Source organism: Lotus japonicus, chromosome 3 (genome assembly GCF_012489685.1).
Source record: "Lotus japonicus ecotype B-129 chromosome 3, LjGifu_v1.2".
Lineage (NCBI taxonomy): Eukaryota > Viridiplantae > Streptophyta > Magnoliopsida > Fabales > Fabaceae > Lotus > Lotus japonicus.
Window position 1 is genome coordinate 7,287,109 of NC_080043.1, and position 19,485 is coordinate 7,306,593.

Genomic DNA, 19,485 nt, shown 5'->3' on the forward strand with positions numbered 1-19,485 from the left:
AAGTAGCAAATAGAAAGGGTTAACTCCATGCAATTACCATGTATAAAAGAGAAAAATCATGCTGTTCGAATTTAATTACCTGGCATGGTAAATAACTAGCAACATAACTCAACTCATATATCAACAACTTAAACATAAATCGGACTCAGATAATAATAACCTCAACAATGTAACATCAAATCAGATATCAATAAACCAACACGAAAATCCAACAACATAGGGTCAGGTGTTAGTTCCCTATAATGCAACTATATGTTGCTAACAAAATGGATCGATCAATATCGTCTCTCAAGACGGGACAATGATAGGACACACCTCCTCATCGCCACTTATAACGTCATACATGACGGGACAATCATAGGACACACCTCCTAATCGCCACTTAACGTCACACAAGACGGGACAATCATAGGACACACCTCCTGATCGCCACTTAGCACCTCGCAAGATGGGACAATGATAGGACACACCTCCTCATCACCACTTGACTCAAGCCCTATATGCCAAGTCAGACAATAACAAAGCCCACCCAAGGACCAATCCAAAGTAACCACATGTTCCATCCACTAGGAAGCAGTAACGACAGAAACCAGTAAACGGCCGAAGCCTCTCAGAAAACATTTTCCAAATTCAGCATAATAATCATAATCATCTGCCAATCAATATAAACATCTTCATCTCAAACACAGGCAGTGCGATAAAAGCATGCAAGACTCAAAGACGCTCTAAAACTGAGTTACCCTTACCTTCGTGAGTAGAAGTTGGGCATGGAAATTGCGAACCTAGAACAAAGAAAACACAATCATCAACACAAGCTTCACTAGGAGCAACACGATCTACTAATACTAATCGAAATCGTAAAGAAAGCCTCTAAAGCTTCAGAGTTCCTATTTAGGCACAAATTGACAACAGAGACTTCGTTCGCTAAAACGAGCATAACTCGAGCTACAGAACTCAGAATGACACGAAACCGGCGCCAAAATTTCGACAATTGAAAGAGCTACGCAATGGCTCAGGTCATAGAGACCCAAAAATTATTTTTGGTATGCTTGATTACAATTTTTAAAAACTGAAAATTAAAAAACTTGTTTGTTTTTTAAAAAAAAATCTCGATATCAGTTTTTAAAATTAAAAATGTATTTTACTCAAAATAAAAGAAGCAACAAAGTGATGTCGACCCCTGTCAAAAAAAAAAAAAAAAAACAAAGTGATGTCGACGATTATTATTAAAAAAAAAGTGATGTGGATGAGGTAGTCAACCATGAAAGACTCTGTTCCTATCAGCGGTAGCAGCCAGCCACGGCCATGAGCTACCGACGTTGACTCCAATTTCAATAATAAACGACAACACTGAGAGTACTATATAACAACGCTTCTTTCCTTCCGTTGCCGTTACGTAAACCCGTAAAACCCTCAACCACCGTTCGCCTCATCTCATTCCACTCAAAACTCTCAGATCTACCATTCTTCTCTCCCTCTCTTCCATGGCTTCCACGGCTGTCGCCACCGCCGGAAACGACGAACCACCACCGCCGCAGCAGCAGCCAACGGATCCTTCCTCGTCCTCCACTGTTGATCGGAGCGATTCCTCCAATTCCTCGCCCAATCATATCGCAGATACTGAAATTCAGGTACCTTGCTTGCTCTTCCGTACTCTCGCTGCTTCGTGCATTTGCGATTCAGTAAAACCTAATTGCATGCCTTTGCTATCTTACTGAGCTCTGGAATCTTCTAGTTTTTGATATATTTATCTGAAATTCGTAATTGATTTGATTGAAAGTTGTTGTTGAAGTTCAGCATGTTAATGATGATAAGGCTGTATAATTTTTGTAACTTTTTTTTTTCCTTTTAGTTTCTGTCTCCAGATGCATTGAAGAGCGAAGAGTATCGTCAATTGTTTCGTCTTCCACCGGAGGAAGTGAGTGATTTCTACCTTCAAGATTGATATTATAATGTCTTCATGGTTGTTTTATTGGTTTACTGATTTTCATCATATAATAGATAGAATAGTTATCAAAAGGCTTAGTGATAGAATTATAGCGAATCAGGACAAATTTTAATGTTATTAGTGCTTAAGCATCATAAGTAGCGTTAGAAGAGGATCGCTAGGTAGTTATGGGAATCTAGGTCCTCCAAGAGTACATACTCCTTTACTTAAAATGATGATACCTATCCCGTGTATGGTTAGTTCTTCATACTCTTCATTCTTTTTAGAATTTAAAGTAGAAAAAAACTGCCACTAAATACTAGTTTTATAAAGGAGTGCTGAGTATTAAGTCCTCTTGGAGCTGGAGCACTTGAAATTTGTTTATAAGGTACCATTAGGAGAAAAGATTTTCCTACGAAGATTTACAAGGTCATGTGGGGAAGGAATTCAAAGGTTACGAGTGTGTGCATGAGGTACTAGTATAAGAATAACAAATGCAGTAAAACTATCCTAGGTTTTTCTCTAGCTTTCGATTTTAGAATAGCTTGCAATTATTTTAGGAAACAAAAGGGGCATCTTTGCACATACCAAAGTAGGGTGAAATTATTTTGGGTAATTTGACACCTTGAAATGATTTTACCGTACACTATTTAAGCAAATCTTATTCTTGCAATAAGTTTAGATGCACCACATTAATATTGTGAAAGTTATTCTTAAAAATGTGCATATTTGTAGTTTTTTAGAGTCATATACTTCAGAACTTCTGTTTGATTCCCATTTTCTTTTACAATAATTGGATAACATTTCTTTTTGCTATCCTTTTCCTTAGGTCCTTATTGAAGATTTTAATTGTGCCATCCAGGAAAACATACTTATTCAGGTAGTATTATGCTCATAATTTATTGTTAAATGATAGTAATCTTAACTCTTTATGTTCCAACATAGTTTCAATTTGACGACTGCTACCGCATTTTACCTTAAAATAAGAGCAAGTTAAAATGCATAACTTGCTTTATCATCTACCACTTTTCATTTGCTTTCCTTATGGTTTATTTGTTTTTTGTTATAGGGTCATTTGTACGTCTTTGTCAACTTTATTTGTTTCTACTCGAACATCTTTGGATTTGAGACCAAGGTGAGTTGCTTCATAGAATAGTTTATCATTTAAACTTACTCTTGGAAACTCTTTATGGCTGGAAATACATTTATGTTTACCTTTAACTAGTATTTCAGGCCGTGCATTGCATGGGAATATTTTTTTTATATATTTAAAATGAAAATGAAAATCTATATTGATATTTTATTTTATATTTGAATAAATAAATTTTAGACATAGATATTAGAGAATAATTATTCAAATTTCTGAAGTTGAAACTGTGGCAGGATTTGGTTTTATTCTTTAACTTATTTCCACAGATTTATCACTTTCTATCATAGTCATTAAGATTCATGAAAAAACTTATCTACTCATTTTTGTGGTGTCAAAACTATTTTTCTCAGTGGTACTAGAGGTTATCTGAAAGGCTGGAATATTGGTAGATGCCTTAAATATTAATTTTTATGTGAAAGGAGCATCATGTCCTTATTTCTGTAATAATCACGATTTTTTAGCAAGTGGTTTTAGTTTAATTTAAATTCGTGCTGCACCTCAGAATTGTCAATTATATATTTCAGAGAATAATCCCATTCCCCGAAGTCACGGGTATACGGAGGGCAAAGACAGCTGGGCTCTTTCCCAATGCCATTGAAATTCTTGCTGGAAGCAGGAAGGTGTGCTAGACATGGAATAATATTTATGCTTTGTTGTGTTTCAATGTATACTGATGAATATTTTTTTTGCACCTGTTTCTCCAATGTCTTAATCCGCGTATTTATGCAGCAGCACTTCTTTGCATCCTTCCTATCACGTGATGAAGCTTTCAATATTATTAACGATGGATGGTTGCGGCAGGGCAATGATGCTAGTGCAATTACAGAACAGCAGGTGTTTTACTGAAGAACTCTGTCTGGATAGTAATTGTTTTATCATTTTCTAAATTTTGGTAGTATATAACGGTATAAATTTGTAATTGGGCAGTGTGGTCGGTTCTAGGTAAGAGTGGTGCCCCTATACTATTATTCTGTTAATGAAGATTAGGTTAAATAGCAAGGCTAGTTTGAGAATTAGTGAGGAAGCTGTGGAGAAGTCTAATCATTGAGTTATACCAGGATCGTTTATGACTCCAGACAAGACATATTTAGGATGAACTCTTGCAGTGCAAGCCTTTTAGTTGTAGATAAATCTCTGGTTGATGAGATTGAATTTGGAGTTTTTTTTGTACCTTTTCATTTAAAGGATCCTTTTCAGGTCTTCTAGATTATCTGGGCTTGTTTTTAGGTGTAGGTTTTTTTGTCATCACACGTTGGACAAAATTGCATTGCAATCAGTAATTGACAAACTAAAGTAGTAACACAGACAATTGCATTTCACAATGCCTTTCATTGTTCTTTTCTTCTTGAGAACATGTTGTTGCCTTTCTTAGAGTGCATACCCTTTTTCACTTGTATGAGATTGTTCGATTTTTGCTATGATTTCAGTATTCAGGCTTTTGTAAAATTGAATTACGTGTCTGTGATAAGATGTTAGTATGCCAGTTAATTGGTCAAAGTTGGATGAGTTGCACCATTCCCCTTATATCTTTATTTTACTTCAGGAAACAATATCTGAGTCCAGCAGCCAAGAGAATGGATTTATAACTGTTGAAACTGTCAAAAGTTCCAATACACTTGACAACGAGTCACTTTCTACAGACCCGTATGTCTATTATCATAATATCTGCTTCTTTAGTACACAATCATTATCTGCGCAACTCATTTAGGCTTTACTTTTGTGTGTGAAAATCAGGAGCACAGATACTTCCAGGTGCAAAGACTTGGGGCTTCCATCCATTGGAGAGGACCCTGTATTAGTGACGGTTCCAAAGAAACAATCCAGTGTTAAACAGGTTGCTGTACCTGAATTGAACAATGATTCCCCAAGCATGAGTCGGAACTGGAATGAGGAGGATATTGATGCTCCAACAAGTGAGTTTGGGAATATACCTCTAACTAAATATATTTTGGATTCATACTAATAGAAAGTGTGAAGTTCTAGGTGTTGTGAATAAACTGATAGAAAGTGTGAGAAAATGAGAGGAAACTTTGGAGAGGAATCTCAGAATCAGAATCCATTGATGCTGTTAGGGTACAAGGGTTGCTATATTTATAGCAGTATGACAAGACTAGCATGACTAACTGAAAGCTGTTACTAGTGCTGTTCAGAAAACAATATTGTAACTGCCTATAACTAACCACTATAACCAAATCATATATGCTAGACTACAGTACAGCAGGGCTATGATAATTGTCTACAACCAGAATGCTTATACCATGCTCATACTCAGTATACTCTAACAGCCCCCTGCAAGCTCAAGGTGGATGAGCCTGTCAGAAAGTGTAAACCACATTGAGCATTTCTCTTAGTGTGGAGAACCGCAATGGTGATAAAGCTTTGGTGAATATGTCTGTACATTGGTCAAGTGAGGGGATGTGCTGCACCACTAGGCTATTGTTAAGAACTTTTTCCCTGGTAAAAAAGATGTCCAATTCCATGTTCTTTGCTCATGGAGGACCTGATTATGTGACAAAGAGACTTTGCTGAGATTGTCACAGAAAATTTAAGCTGTGGAGAAAGGTACTTTTAACTTAGCTAGGACAGACTTAACCCAGAGAACCTCTGCAGCTGTATAGGCAAGGCTGCCAATCCATACGCCTATTTGGTGGACAGAGACACTGGTTTGCTTGTTAGGGGTAGAATATATCAAATTCAGCCTAAAGAAGATGCATGAGGCAGATGTGTACCCGTGGTCATTGGGTTTTTAGAGTCATACGATGAGTCTTAGAGCCCTTCTGTTATTTTAAACCTGAAGAGGATACACTCCCCAACCACTTGCTAAGCAACTCGGCCAAGCCAGGCCAACATATTCAATATTTTCTTGATTGTCTCTCAATGCTTCCTTTGGTCTAAAGCAGCTTGGAGTGTATGATGAGCCAACTATCCCAAAAGCTTAAGTTGTTAGATGAAGACACATGAATGATTTTATATATTTTTAACACGCTCCCTTATGTAAGAGCCCATTAGACCTGAAGCATGGTCAATGCATAGGTCCACCTACCTTGTGCTGGATTTAATCTTTTATTAGAATTATGGGGCAACAAGGATCGAACTCTAGATCACAGGTGCTCTGATACTATGTCATTAACCAACTATCCCAAAAGCTTAAGGTGTTGGGCGAAGACATATGTATGGTTTTATATCATATTTCTAACAGAGCCCTTATTAGAGTATGTTAGTGGACGAGAGTACTGAATACTTGAGTGTATGAGATCCTAGCATTCTCCCTTACAAGGCAACTGTTTCTGTTATGACTTATGACCGCTGTACAAGTTAGTTTGTGATGCAGCGGAAGTCGTACTAGGATTGCAAGCGCAAATCCTAAAAGAAAAGGTTTCTGTTTCTGGAATCCACCAGAAAGTAAGGGTTAGCAAGCACTGAACCCTAAAAAGATAACTCTGGAATCCACCAGTAAAGAGAGAAAAATCTCAAATTTGATCATCAATAATAAACTGAATAGGCTATTGCCTTACACGTGCTTAAATAGAGAAATAGGAAAACCCTAATGAAACTAAAAATAATGAAAATCCTAACTAAAAGATCCTAAACTCAATTAGAAAGTAATTAAAAATAACAAATCCTAACAAATTGATCCTAAACTTAATTAAAAACAGAATAGATTCGGAATGATCCTAAATATATTTAAAAATACTAAAAATAATAAATTCATAATTAATTTGCTCCTGCATCAGGCTCCTCTTCTTGTGAAGAACTCGACCCCGAGTTCTAACGTAACAAAAAAAAACAAAGGAGGCCTCTGTTCGGAACTCATGAACGACATTAAGAATGCCAGGGTCAAATACCCAAATTTGTGTAGAACTATCTGATGTCCGCATGAATGCGTCACAACCAAGTGCCTCTGATGTCTTTACATTCTCCTCTTCTTCCAAAGAACTTGACCACAAGTTCTCTTCTAAATAAAAGGCTTCAATATGCAAACCAACCAAACGAACAACACCATTACTACAACTTCGAACTATTTTTTCATCATCTCCTTCAACAAATATCTCATGAGCACCATCACTATCTTTAAGCAATTCTAACCTCTCCAGTTTCTCCAAAATAACATTGGGGGCTTTTGAATTATAGGGGATAATGCTTTGTACTCCTGTAGGAAGCGGAGTTGAAGATTTGACTGTAAGAAACTCTGAGGACTTCATGTGGCCAAAGTTTTCATCTTTTGTAACGTCTACTTCCCTTGGTTTCTGCGCAGATGGTACCAAATCATCCACCAACATTTTTGCCTCATCTTCCATGTCAACAATAGAGGATGGCGCAAATGAAATTTGAGAATCTGATTCCGAAGAAGTTGCGTACATAGGTCTTGCAGATGGACATGAATTTGAAATAGGTTTTGGTAGGGGTTGTGGCAAGGAAATTGGATTTGCAGTCGGTGATATGTTGGGGTAAGGATTGATAAGGTTGGATGTAGCAGGTTGGGGGTGTGGAGTTTCGGTGGTTTTAGAGGTTGGGTACTGAACTTGGTAATAAGGATGAGATACGGATGGTGAATGCAAAGATTGGGAAGGTAAAGATATAGCGGAACGATTGTTGTTGTTGTCGCGCGGAAACCTATGTGGTTTCCCTCTCCTGTCTCGTCGCCGGTTACCGTTGTTGGTATTGTTGATCTGCGCCGTTAAAGCCGCCGTGAAACCAAGGAAGATGCATGAGGCAGATGTGTACCCTAGAAAATACACTGGAATCCACCAGAGAAGAAGAGAAAACTCTTAAATTTTATTATCAATCAAAACTCCATAGGTTATGCCTTACAAGTGCTTAAATAGGAAAAGAAAATATCTTAATAGAAAAATAAATAATATCCTAAAAGATCCTAATTGAAAATAAAAGATCCTAATTGAAAATAAATAAGTTCTTAAAAAAAATAATTAAGATCCTAAAAGATCATAATTACAAATAAGTAAAATTACTAAAATACTAAAATTATCTTAAAAAGCTCCTACATCAGTCTCCTCTTCTTGTAAAGAACTCGACCTCGAGTTCACATCACGATAAAGGACTTCAGTTGCCTCAAAATACCAGGATCAAAAGGCTTCCAAATTAAACCAAGGAGAGTAAGTGTTGAATATCTAATAAAAGCACATGGAAAAGAGTGTGGAGACTCCTGTTTAGAAACACTAGCATCCATCTTGTTGATGCCAGGATCAAATTGTTTTCGCCAAATACCATGAAATTGAAGGAGTGTGATTTCTGGATGAACTAGCCGTGATTGAAACAACTTCCAGTGGCATGGAATAAATTGTCTGAATTGCGAGTTAGACAAGTTGGATTGCAGCTCCTTTTTCTCAGGCATATTACCAAACAAATGGGGTGCAAACTTGGGAACAAGGACATATCGAACCTGAGGCACAACCATAAGTGTTAGATTGTAAGGTGTGAACACTGCCTCGATGCCCAAATTGACAGAGGTGTCTGGCTCAGATATAACATGGGGAACAACCTCTAAGATGTCATCAGATCCATATAAAAGAGAACTGTGTGTTGGTGTTGGTGTGCTCTCGCTGCACAAATCATCCATCAACGTTTTTGCCTCATCTTCCAGGCCAACAACGGAGGATGGCGCAAATGAAATTTGAGAATCAGATTCCGAAGAAGTTGCGTACATAGGTCTTGTAGAGGGACATGAATTTGAAGTAGGTTTTGGTAGGGGTAATGGTAAGGAAATTGGACCTGCAATCGGTGATATGTTGGGGTAAGGATTGATAAGGTTTGGAGCAGCAGGTTGGGGGTGTGGAGTTTCGGTGGTTTTAGAGGTTGGGTACTGAACTTGGTAATAAGGATGAGATACGGATGGTAAATGCAAAGATTGGGAAGGTAAAGATATAGCGGAACGATTGTTGTTGTTGTCGCGCGGAAACCTATGTGGGTTCCCTCTCCTGTCTCGTCGCCGGTTACCGTTGTTGGTATTGTTGATCTGCGTCGTTAAAGCCGCCGTGAACGTCGCCATATGTTGTATCATCTGTTGTGTCATATGTTGCGTAATAGCAGTTAGGGCCGCGGTAAGAGCCACGGTAACATCCTTCAGGTCTGCTTTGGTCATTGGTTGATCTTCCATGGTTGATCAAGCAAAGAAAAGAGACAGGAGAAAGCCTGCTCTGATGCCACTTGATACAGCGGAAGTCGTACTAGGATTGCAAGCGCAAATCCTAAAAGAAAAGGTTTCTGTTTCTGGAATCCACCAGAAAGTAAGGGTTAGCAAGCACTGAACCCTAAAAAGATAACTCTGGAATCCACCAGTAAAGAGAGAAAAATCTCAAATTTGATCATCAATAATAAACTGAATAGGCTATTGCCTTACACGTGCTTAAATAGAGAAATAGGAAAACCCTAATGAAACTAAAAATAATGAAAATCCTAACTAAAAGATCCTAAACTCAATTAGAAAGTAATTAAAAATAACAAATCCTAACAAATTGATCCTAAACTTAATTAAAAACAGAATAGATTCGGAATGATCCTAAATATATTTAAAAATACTAAAAATAATAAATTCATAATTAATTTGCTCCTGCATCAGTTTGAGTAATTACTAATTAGTATCTTCCACTGTAAGCTAACTTATGTAGCTCCTTATATAAAAGATGTACTCTTGTAATCACAGTTAATAATTCAATTCTGTTCCATTCAGATCAAACTTATCTCTCTCTCTCTCTCTCTTAGAATTTGGGTTAGGCCTAAAAGGACCCTACAAGGATCTGGTGCCAAATTGAAGGGAAAACAGACCAGGAAATATGTTTTTATACTACTTCAATAGGGTTTATACAATATTTATATACATAATAAAGGAAATCCCTAAATTAAATCCTAATCTTTTTGGGTTTGGGATATGCTAAAGAAGGAAACTATACGACAAATCAAATAATCAACAATCTCCATCATATTCATCTTGCAACACAGTGCTATTAGTTCAGCTTAAGCGTGCAAATATTCTGATGATGAGCTTATTTTCTTATATGCAGCCGCAGAAGCTTATACATGTGTTGCAGAATCAACGTTTCCGGTATTATCTTACTTGAAATTTTTTATCTCTTTTTTTCGGTGAATGAAATCTTTTTTCTGTTTCTGCTTTCAACTTTTCCCTAGTTAATTTGATAAATATTAATTTCCAAATTTATCAGTAATTTTCTTAAAATTTTAGATTTACAAAATGCAGATAGAGGTTGAAGCCTTCTTTAGGTACTTTTTCTCAGATGATGCTGTAAATTTTCATGGGTCTTTTCATAAAAGATGTGGTGATAAAGGTAACCTGCTTTAAACCTTTGCATGCCATTTGTCATTTTTTTTTCTACTTTTGTTCTTCTTACCTAATTGTCTTGTCTATCGTGATATTTCAGAAGGAAAAAAGATAGCAAATACTTTCTCCATCCTTTATTGTTTTGATCATAATGATTTTGTTTTATTTTTTCTGTGCTTCCAGACTTCAAGTGTGCTTCATGGTATCCTCAGGAGAAATTTGGGTATGCTCGCGAACTGTCATTTCAACATCCAATAAAAATTTATCTTGGTATGCTTCTGCTGCTTTCATTTTTTGCATGTTCACTGTATAGTTTCTTGTTCTTTCTTAAGCTTAGTTTTGATATCCCTCTGTTATGGACAGGTTAATGATTACTGAATAGCAGTGTTTTTAAACTACAATTTTGAGGGAACCAAAGTGAATGGCCAATATATAAACTAATTTATAATGACATAAAACGTCTAAGATTCATGAATTATGAAACTTTTTGTAGAAGTAAGATCAACATTACATGTCTAAAGTTTGTAGTATGCTCATAATAATGGATATACTAGAGAATAAAAGTACTACAAACAAAAAACTCTAGAAGCTCACACTCATGATAAAACAGTGCGAAAGTGGACCTAAGAGTGAATTGGACGCATACAGATCCGTGCTTAGTTGACTAGTTGATGAACAATGAAACTATGTGTAAAAGCTAGCAAGTCTATTTTCCTACATACTTCTTCATTACAAAGAGTTAAGAGTATGGGGCCATACTCCTACATCATATTTTGGCCATTAAAAACTTTTTCCTCAGATAGTTTCAATAAATTTTCTGAATTTTTGGGTCCCTATCCACCAGTAGACATGATTGCATTTCCTTTTCAGGAGCAAAATTTGGTTGTTGCCGTGAGGTCCAGAAATTTCGAGTTTACAGAAACAGGTTTTTGCTGTGAACTCTGTCTATCAGTCTATTTATGTTTTAAATGAATTCATCTTCTGCTCTACCTCAAACCAATTTTCGTTCAACAGATAAGATGCTAAACTGAGGATTATTATATGGATTGATATGCCTTGTAGTTAGGGGTGTGGTGGGGTGGGTTGAACAGCATAATATAGTATAACATACTTTCCTGTTTCGGCTCCATAGCCTTGAAATGGGAGAAGCTGTGAAATTAAGACAAATGATGCATGATTGTGAGATAAGTTTGAAGAAATTGTCTCTGGAGCTGTTTTATGTTATTGTGTAGCCTAAAATAAAAGGGTTGTGGTGTTAGATTCTATGCGGTTGGTAGAAATAGAATTGTGTGGGATGCTTTATTTTCAAGAACTCAGTTTTTTTTTTAAAGGCTCCAGAACTCATAGTAATTGGGAGGTGAGACTAGTACTGGAACTGGAGAGAGGGAATATTCTCAGTCAATTAAATAATTTTCTTGTTTCAAACTAACTAATTACTCGAAACTTTTTGGAGGTTTATGTAGTATTACTATTATTTTTCTCTTCTCTGCTGAGCAATAGTGACTAGGACTTAGGATTATTGCTTTTTTGTATGTTATGTTAAAGAGTAGAAAATGGTTGCTTTTGCTTCTTATGTGCATGTTATTATTTTTTTATTCTTTTATCTATTCGCATGTGCTAATTTATGTTCCTAATTTGTTCTAAGAATAAAGTTACTGCATTAACTACATATTTGTTTGTTATTAATGTTGGTTATTGTTTCTGTTATCATCTTCACTTGTATTTGTTACTTATGCAGTCACCTGGTTGTAGAGACATCCCAAGAAATCAGTGATGTACCTTACGCAGATTATTTCCGTGTTGAGGTAATGCATGCATAATATGTGTTTTACTGGCAATTTTGAACTGTATAATTTTTTCAAATTGAAAATATTACTATTTTTACATTTTGTTTGAGAGAAAAGTATATTAGAGGGAAGAAAATTTTATAGGAGAGGTTGAGGACAAGATATCCTCCTTAACAGATGAACAAAAAACAAAGGACTAGAAGTTAGTCATCACATAAAGAACCACTCAAAAGTTTAAATTAATCATAGTTGCCAATCCCGGATAGCAGCTGGCCGCAAAATTTCTATAGCTGTATAGCGCATTGCGCGATGGCTGCGACACTGGATTTTTTTATATACATTGTAGAATTCATACTGTATACACCACTCACAAGCAAGGTAAATTTAAGTTTATATTTAGATTTGAGTTAATATTTTGTCATTTTTGAACATAAAAAGTGACTAAGAATTTGGCTGGCATAGATTTAGAGTACTTTCCGTTTCAACAGGCGTTAACTGATAGAATGAGTATGATTGATGTTAGAAGGCATTTGAACTAATGTGTATATTACACAATCATCTCTGGCATTTTATTTTACTTTGTGACTTTATTCTCTAGATATCTAGAGACCTCAGTATGCATTTAATGTTCCTATTCCATTTGATCAAACAAGCACTAACAAAAGGTTTCTTCTCGTTTTCTGAGAAAAGCCAATTTACAAGACTAATAGTTTAATTACCAAATTTTGGGACTCTCAGGTTGTCATTGTGCTTTATTTTGTATGTGGAACAATCTTCAGTTGGTTCTATCTCTGTTTTTAATAATTTCATTGATAATTCTCCTTTCCCAGTGATCTGTCATTTAATAACTTATGCATGGTTCCTTTGAAATTTCTCAGGGATTGTGGAGTGTAAAGAGAAACATGGACAAACCAAAGGAATGCTGCATATTACGGGTATATGTGAATGTGGCATTTTCTAAGAAAACTATGTGGAAAGGTACTTTTTTAATAATGTATCCCATGTGAATATTCCCTTGGTTTTTTATTTTAAATGGTATCTTTGTATTTGCATTATTTTCGATGTTTGATTCATAATTTGATGACTTCAATAACTCAGTTTTATGCTTTATATGCACTTTTCATTGTCTATGTTGGTTTTGTCAGATGAAGCCGCTTGTTTTCTCAAATTTTTGCCATGAAACTCCTGTATATGTTAAAGACTTATCGTTAGGATCACTTGACTGAAACCAAAATTTCTAGTAGTATTGTTTAGCATATTTAAATACAAAGTACAAAGTAGAAAGATTTCCATTTTTTAGTGCTCTCAATTTCTGCTCTTGTATGGTTTAGGACTTTAAAATTTTAAATTTGAAGTAACTCTGATTTTAACCTCATCAAGTGGTTTGCTACTTACATCACTTTCATGAATCAATTAGTCAGATATATAGTGTCTTCACTCGTACATTCATTAACAGTAGTCACCCTTTGCTTTTAGCAGTCAATAATCCATAACACCTCCCTGTACTCTTAGAAGAGTTGAGTCTATCTTTAATCTCTGGCTTGCATGATATTAGCACATCGCACAATTCAATCGAATAGGTTGTTTTATACTAATGCTCTCTCTCTCTCTCTCTCTCTCTCTCTCTAACAGATAGAGTTTGAATTGCATTGGTTTTTATTTTTTTTTGTTGGTCATTGTCATGTACTAAAACTTGCTTTGATTCAAAATGGGTGAACAATCGCAGGCAAAATAGTACAGTCAACAATTGAAGAATGCCGAGAGGCTTATGCGACTTGGATCAACATGGTATTCTTGTATATCATAAAATTTTCATTTAGCTGCTGTTCCAAGTTTTCTTTTCAATTTGCAGTTGAAAATATCATTATTTCTTTCAGGCACATGAGATGTTGAAGCAGAAGAACCTTGAAAAACAAGGTTTGGCTTTTGTGATTTCTTTATATTTTCTTAAATTTTGAAGTTACCTTTGCTTTCTAGATAGTGTCCTGTTTTTGAAGGCTCATAGTTTACTTTTCATGAGGCAGAAAATGGTCTCATTGCTGCTGCAGTTCCAAACGGCAAATTGAATTTTGATAGAGAAGCCAAGACTGGCGAATCTTCAGAAGGGTCACAGGAGCAAAGTAACCCCACAAGTAGACAAGCTCAATCAAATGTCGTTGACCCGTCAGTTGTTCCATCTATGTTCAAAGAATTAACGACAAAGTTCAGGTCATCTTTGAAAAGCCAGAGCAATCTTTCCCTGCTCCTTGTTACCATTTTCGCTCTGATTTTCTTCATGCAGGTGTGTACTTTAAACCAGTTCAGATTTCTGCCATTTCTTGCTTTCTGGATTAATCATTAAGTTCTTTCGAGAACTTAAGACTAGCAGTACTTGTGTGTCTAGCATCAAAATCAGATTGTTTACGAAAAATTGTTGCAATTCCTGACATCTAAAGCTGCTACACTTAGCATTTAGTGATTTTAGTCACATCTGTGCGACTATTCAAGTTATAGCGCGCACTCTTTTTTGTCTCCTTTCTAAACAAACAAATTTATTCCAGCCCTATGCTTTTTACAAATTTATTATGTATAATCTTGATGAATCTCAACCTTGTATTAAATGATTTATTTGAAGTATTCTTGTCAACTACTTACATTTAAGCTACTGCTAATCCTTCATTCTGTTGCAGCAGTTTAGCATACTTGTGCTATTGGCCAGACCTCAACACGTACATGTCAACACTCCTATAGACTTTATGAATAGGATGGAAAATGGAGCGTCTAGAAGTGCTTCAGACGTAGCGTGGATGGAGAAAAGAATTCACCACCTTAAAGATGAGATGTACATGGTTGAGACTAGACTTGAAAGAATGCGGAATGAGCATGCGCTCTTGAAAAAGCAACTACAAGATCTAGAACAGAAATAGCCACCACCATTGCTAATTGTGTCTCTATAGCATCTGTTTGTATATGTGCGATATGTAACATTTTTATTTTATTTTTGAAATATGACAACATTTAATTTTGTAAACCAATTCCTTCTCTTTTTATGTAGTATATATTCTACACAATAAAAGAATAATTTACGATTTAGCATCTGCCAGCGTCCCGGAAACATAATGAAGTACAAGGGGCCAGCATTGAAATAAAAAATCAATAATAAACAATTATTACAAATTGCAAGTTGTCAAACTCATGACTACATCATAAAGCAAACTCACATTTCAGCAAAAAGATGAAAAAACATAACCAAAACTAGAGCCTCAAGTGAGGCACACCGCGATAATCATCCACCAGGAGAGGAACAAGGCCAAGAGGAGGATCCAAAAACTGCACCAGCGGGAAGGAAGTCTGGGTAACCCCTTGCTTAGCTAAGGGCATTCCCCTCCCGGAGAATATGATTCAGAACCACTTGCCAAGGCTTCTGCAGCAAGAGCTGGATTGAACGCAACAATGCAACATACAAATGAAACCGGGACCAAGACACACGAACCAAACCCAATGCAAGCATTGAATCAGAGTAGAGCACCACCTGCTTGAAACCTCTCTCCCAACTGATTTGCAGACCATGGAAAATAGCCAAGAGCTCAGCCTGCAAGATTTCATAAAAACCCACCGACCCGGAGAAGCCAACGATGAACCCTCCCATGTCATTCCGCACTAGTCCACCAAAATCGGCTGGCCTTGGATTTCCCCTAGAGCTCCCATCAACTTTCAAACACACCCATCCAGCCTCCGAAAAACACCACGACACTCGCTGGGCCTCACGCACCTACGACTGAACACGGGTTCGAGCAATTTTTTCTTGTTTTCGGATGAAGAAAAACAGAGCATATTTTGCTTCAAACATCAATTTAATTTAACCACTTCATCCTAATAATTAACCACAATCTAACTTACCATTTAACCAACTAATCACCTACAAAAAATGATATAATTTACCCCTCCCAGAGTATGATAAAATTTGTCTTTCAATTTATATAAAAAATCTCTCTTCAGTAATAAAGTTGTATCTTTGTCAAAGGTTGAGCACCAAAGTCATATTTATGGTAAAGGTTGAGGACCAAAATCTTATGTAAGCTTTTTTTTAATTTTTGGATGATAATAATTTGAGGGCTTAGCCTTCTTGGGGTGTCTAAAGGCTTCCCCTTTTTTAGTATGCAAGTTCCTAAGACGAGACAGTTAATCATGTGAACGATGTCTTTGATGTTGTGAGAGTTAATTCTCCCAACGAGATTTTTTTTATCCACAAGACTCGAACCTCAAACCTTACTTAAGGGAAATCAAGCATGTACCACTTGAACCAACCACCCGTTGGTGTGATTTATCTTAATTGAGAAAGTCTTGAACGACTTATTTCTTTTGTCCAATTTATTGTACTAGTTCCGTAACCCGTGCGTTGCACGGAAATTTAATGTTGTAATATTTTAATAAATAAATAAGCTATTCTTGTATAAGGTAACCCTGTAAAGATAGATGAAGAGAAAAATGAAATAAATAATTGTAATTGTAATTGTGTATTGTACATCAAACATTTCCAAAAACTTCCTTAAACACTATATTTACAGTAGTGGTCTGTTGTTTGCCCGCCTCATCGAGTATACAAAGTTTAAGACCTTTTCTTGAGCGTACTCTAGAAAGAGCTACATATAACTGACCATGAGTGAAGACGGGCCTCGGAAGGAATAGGCCAACCTGAGATAGTGTTTGTCCTTGACTCTTGTTTATGGTCATAGCAAAGCATATTGCAATTGGAAACTGTCTTCTTCTGAATTTAATTGGAAATTTGGAATCAGAAGGAACCAAGTCCATTCTTAAAATGTGCACTTTGTCACTGACATTTGTTCCCGTGATAACAGTTGCACCAATAAAACTTTCACCAAGTTCATCCACAATTAACCTGGTTCCATTGCATAAACCTGCTGCTTGGTCTATATTTCTCAAAAGCATGATTGGAGTACCAACTTTCAATAAAAGTTTGTGGTTAGGCATTCCTGAACTTTTAGTGTCGTTCAAAAATTCGGTGGTAAACCACTCACCTTGGATTTCAGAATCCTCATCAGATCGCAAGGCAGAGTCGGAGCTCAGATATTCATGCTCTGGTGCAGCTATCATCCCAAGCATGTATGTGTTTATCATTTCAACAACCTCTAGTGTAGGGGCCAATATTGCCCTATCTTGAAAGAACTGAGGGTCTTTCATTTTGTGCGCAAGGTCAGGATATGTATATCTAATCAATTCCATTAATGGGTCAGGACTATTTGGGATGAGCAGATCTAGCGGGATTTGGACTTCGTACTCTCCTGCTCCGGAATCTGGATGGTCGCCATTTCCAATTTTAAGAATCCAATCTGCAAAGTCTTTGATTTCTTTTGCTTCATCAGCCATCTCAGCTGCGGTTTCATAACTTTGCACTGTTTCCACAATGAGGAAGAGTTTACAGTAGATTCGACGATTTCCTGTCTGCTTCCTCTAGTTATTACAGGTAGTATTTGTCTAAAATCACCTCCAAGTATTACTACTTTTCCTCCAAAAGGCTTATGGGCGTTATCTTCATTTTTCGACCTCATTAAATCTCGGAGTGTAACGTCTAAAGCTTCGAAACAATACTTTTTCAACATTGGAGCTTCATCCCATATAATAAGACTTGTTTCAAGTAGAAGTTTTGCTCGTAGACTTCCCTGCTTTATATTACATGTCGAGGTCTCTATAGCATCTAATGGAATGCAGAATTTAGAATGAGTTGTTCTGCCTCCAGGCAAGAGTAATGATGCTATGCCACTGGAAGCAACGATAAGAACAATTAGTCCTTTGGATCTAAGTGACGCTGATAAAGTGTTCCACACAAAAGTCTTTCCAGTTCCACCATATCCATATAAAAAGTAGAAGCCTCCTGAGTTTGACAACACAGATGTGACAACCCTCTCATATACAGACTTTTGCTCAGGTGTAAGCATACTAAGCAACTCTTCATATTGTACCTTTAATGCATCTTTGTCATAGTTTAGTTCATCAACAATAAATCTATTGTCAAATTGCAGGACTTCATCATATTCTGGAGTTGGCAAACATGGGTAATCATTTAATGACCTACCATTTCTTTGAAGCAACTTCTCAATTTCAGTGATACATAAATTTTTCAAATCAGCATCTGCGATTCGTAGGCCTACAGTCGAGAATAAAGATTAACAAATTATTTTTAACTGTATCGAATATAACTTATGTTGTTCACAGATAATTCATTTATATTGCGCAGTGTGATTTTTTAAAGTTGTGAATTTCAATTAAATTAAATCCAATCAATAATTAACTTATTATAACAGCATTTCAAATCTTAATAATATAACTTGTAAAATTTCGTACCTGGATTATGCAATTCTTTTCTTCTATGGTGTAGAATGCCTTCTGATAAGAGTAGCCAACATGATTCCCAAACATCAATAGGTTTTGAGATTGAATTCATCATCAACATTCTTACAAAGAGTTTCCTCATTTGTTCTCCGGAAGCTAAATCAGAGACTTCTTTAATTGCATCAATATATTCTTTGTCATCTGTTAGCAGTCCCAATTGATCGCATGCTTCCTTAAAAGTATCATATGTTACTCCTTTCACTGTTCTGATACTTCTATATGATGTACAACCCTTTTGCATAGTTAGCAGGATTCTCATGTAATATAACTCACCGATGCCTGGAGGGATATACTGTAGTCTGCCAATTTTAAAACCCCTCTTTCTTGGTTTCCAGATTCTATCTTTTTTATGATAAACAAATCTACTGGGAAATTTAGCATATGTTAGATCTTGCCCTTCTAGGTATTTTTCATTAGCTGCAAACCAAGCCATAAACATTGTGGATTTTGTACCACTCTTTTCTAGAACATCTCCAACGTCTTCGTCATCATTATAGTAAACCAAATATTCATTTGGGAGATGAAAATTTAGTTTTTGCACAGATGGCCATCGTTTGTGTATGGTAAAGCCAAATGTTCTCCAAGCTGCCTCGCACGGAGATAGATAACGACAATCATAATATTGCTTTACCTCATCCACCGGCTCTTTCGCTTGAGCATCGTTGTCCTTCTGTGAAATTTCAAGCATTGCTCGGTCTGCGTCTTGTTGATATATTTGAACAAATATTTTATAGCATTGGATTTGTTGCAATACTCCACATTTATGTGAGCTTGATACCTTATAAGGAGCGTGGGATTGTAAGGCACAACATACCTGCAATGTCGGTTATGGCGAATATAGATTACAATTGTATTAAATAACATATCTGATGTATTTTCCATATTTTCACGGAAAGCATATTACATTTGTAAAAAATTGCATACCTGTTATCTATTT

The 19,485-nt window shown here is 36.3% G+C and overlaps 2 protein-coding genes across 7 annotated transcripts; one reads left to right on the plus strand and one right to left on the minus strand.

Annotated features, from left to right (window-relative positions):
- The first annotated feature begins 1,248 nt into the window (after window positions 1-1,248).
- On the plus strand, window positions 1,249-15,233 carry LOC130743121 (protein VASCULAR ASSOCIATED DEATH 1, chloroplastic). Of its 6 annotated transcripts, none has more exons than XM_057595235.1 (18): window positions 1,249-1,631; window positions 1,853-1,918; window positions 2,757-2,807; window positions 2,997-3,062; window positions 3,602-3,697; window positions 3,807-3,911; window positions 4,621-4,721; window positions 4,812-4,990; window positions 10,097-10,137; window positions 10,276-10,378; window positions 10,555-10,641; window positions 11,242-11,296; window positions 12,110-12,176; window positions 13,037-13,136; window positions 13,885-13,946; window positions 14,036-14,075; window positions 14,183-14,439; window positions 14,828-15,233. In XM_057595235.1, exons 1-18 carry the CDS (start codon window positions 1,485-1,487, stop codon window positions 15,062-15,064), a joined length of 1,860 nt encoding a protein of 619 aa, XP_057451218.1. In that variant the 5' UTR covers window positions 1,249-1,484; the 3' UTR covers window positions 15,065-15,233. The 6 variants fall into 6 exon arrangements, with proteins under 6 accessions (XP_057451218.1, XP_057451219.1, XP_057451221.1 ...); XM_057595236.1 differs by having other exon boundaries at window positions 1,250-1,631; window positions 14,831-15,233; XM_057595238.1 differs by having other exon boundaries at window positions 1,250-1,631; window positions 10,291-10,378.
- On the minus strand, window positions 7,792-8,578 carry LOC130743123 (uncharacterized). The gene has a single exon (XM_057595241.1). The coding sequence runs from the start codon at window positions 8,491-8,493 to the stop codon at window positions 8,119-8,121; it is 375 nt and encodes a 124-aa protein (XP_057451224.1). The 5' UTR covers window positions 8,494-8,578; the 3' UTR covers window positions 7,792-8,118.
- Window positions 15,234-19,485: the final 4,252 nt, after the last annotated feature.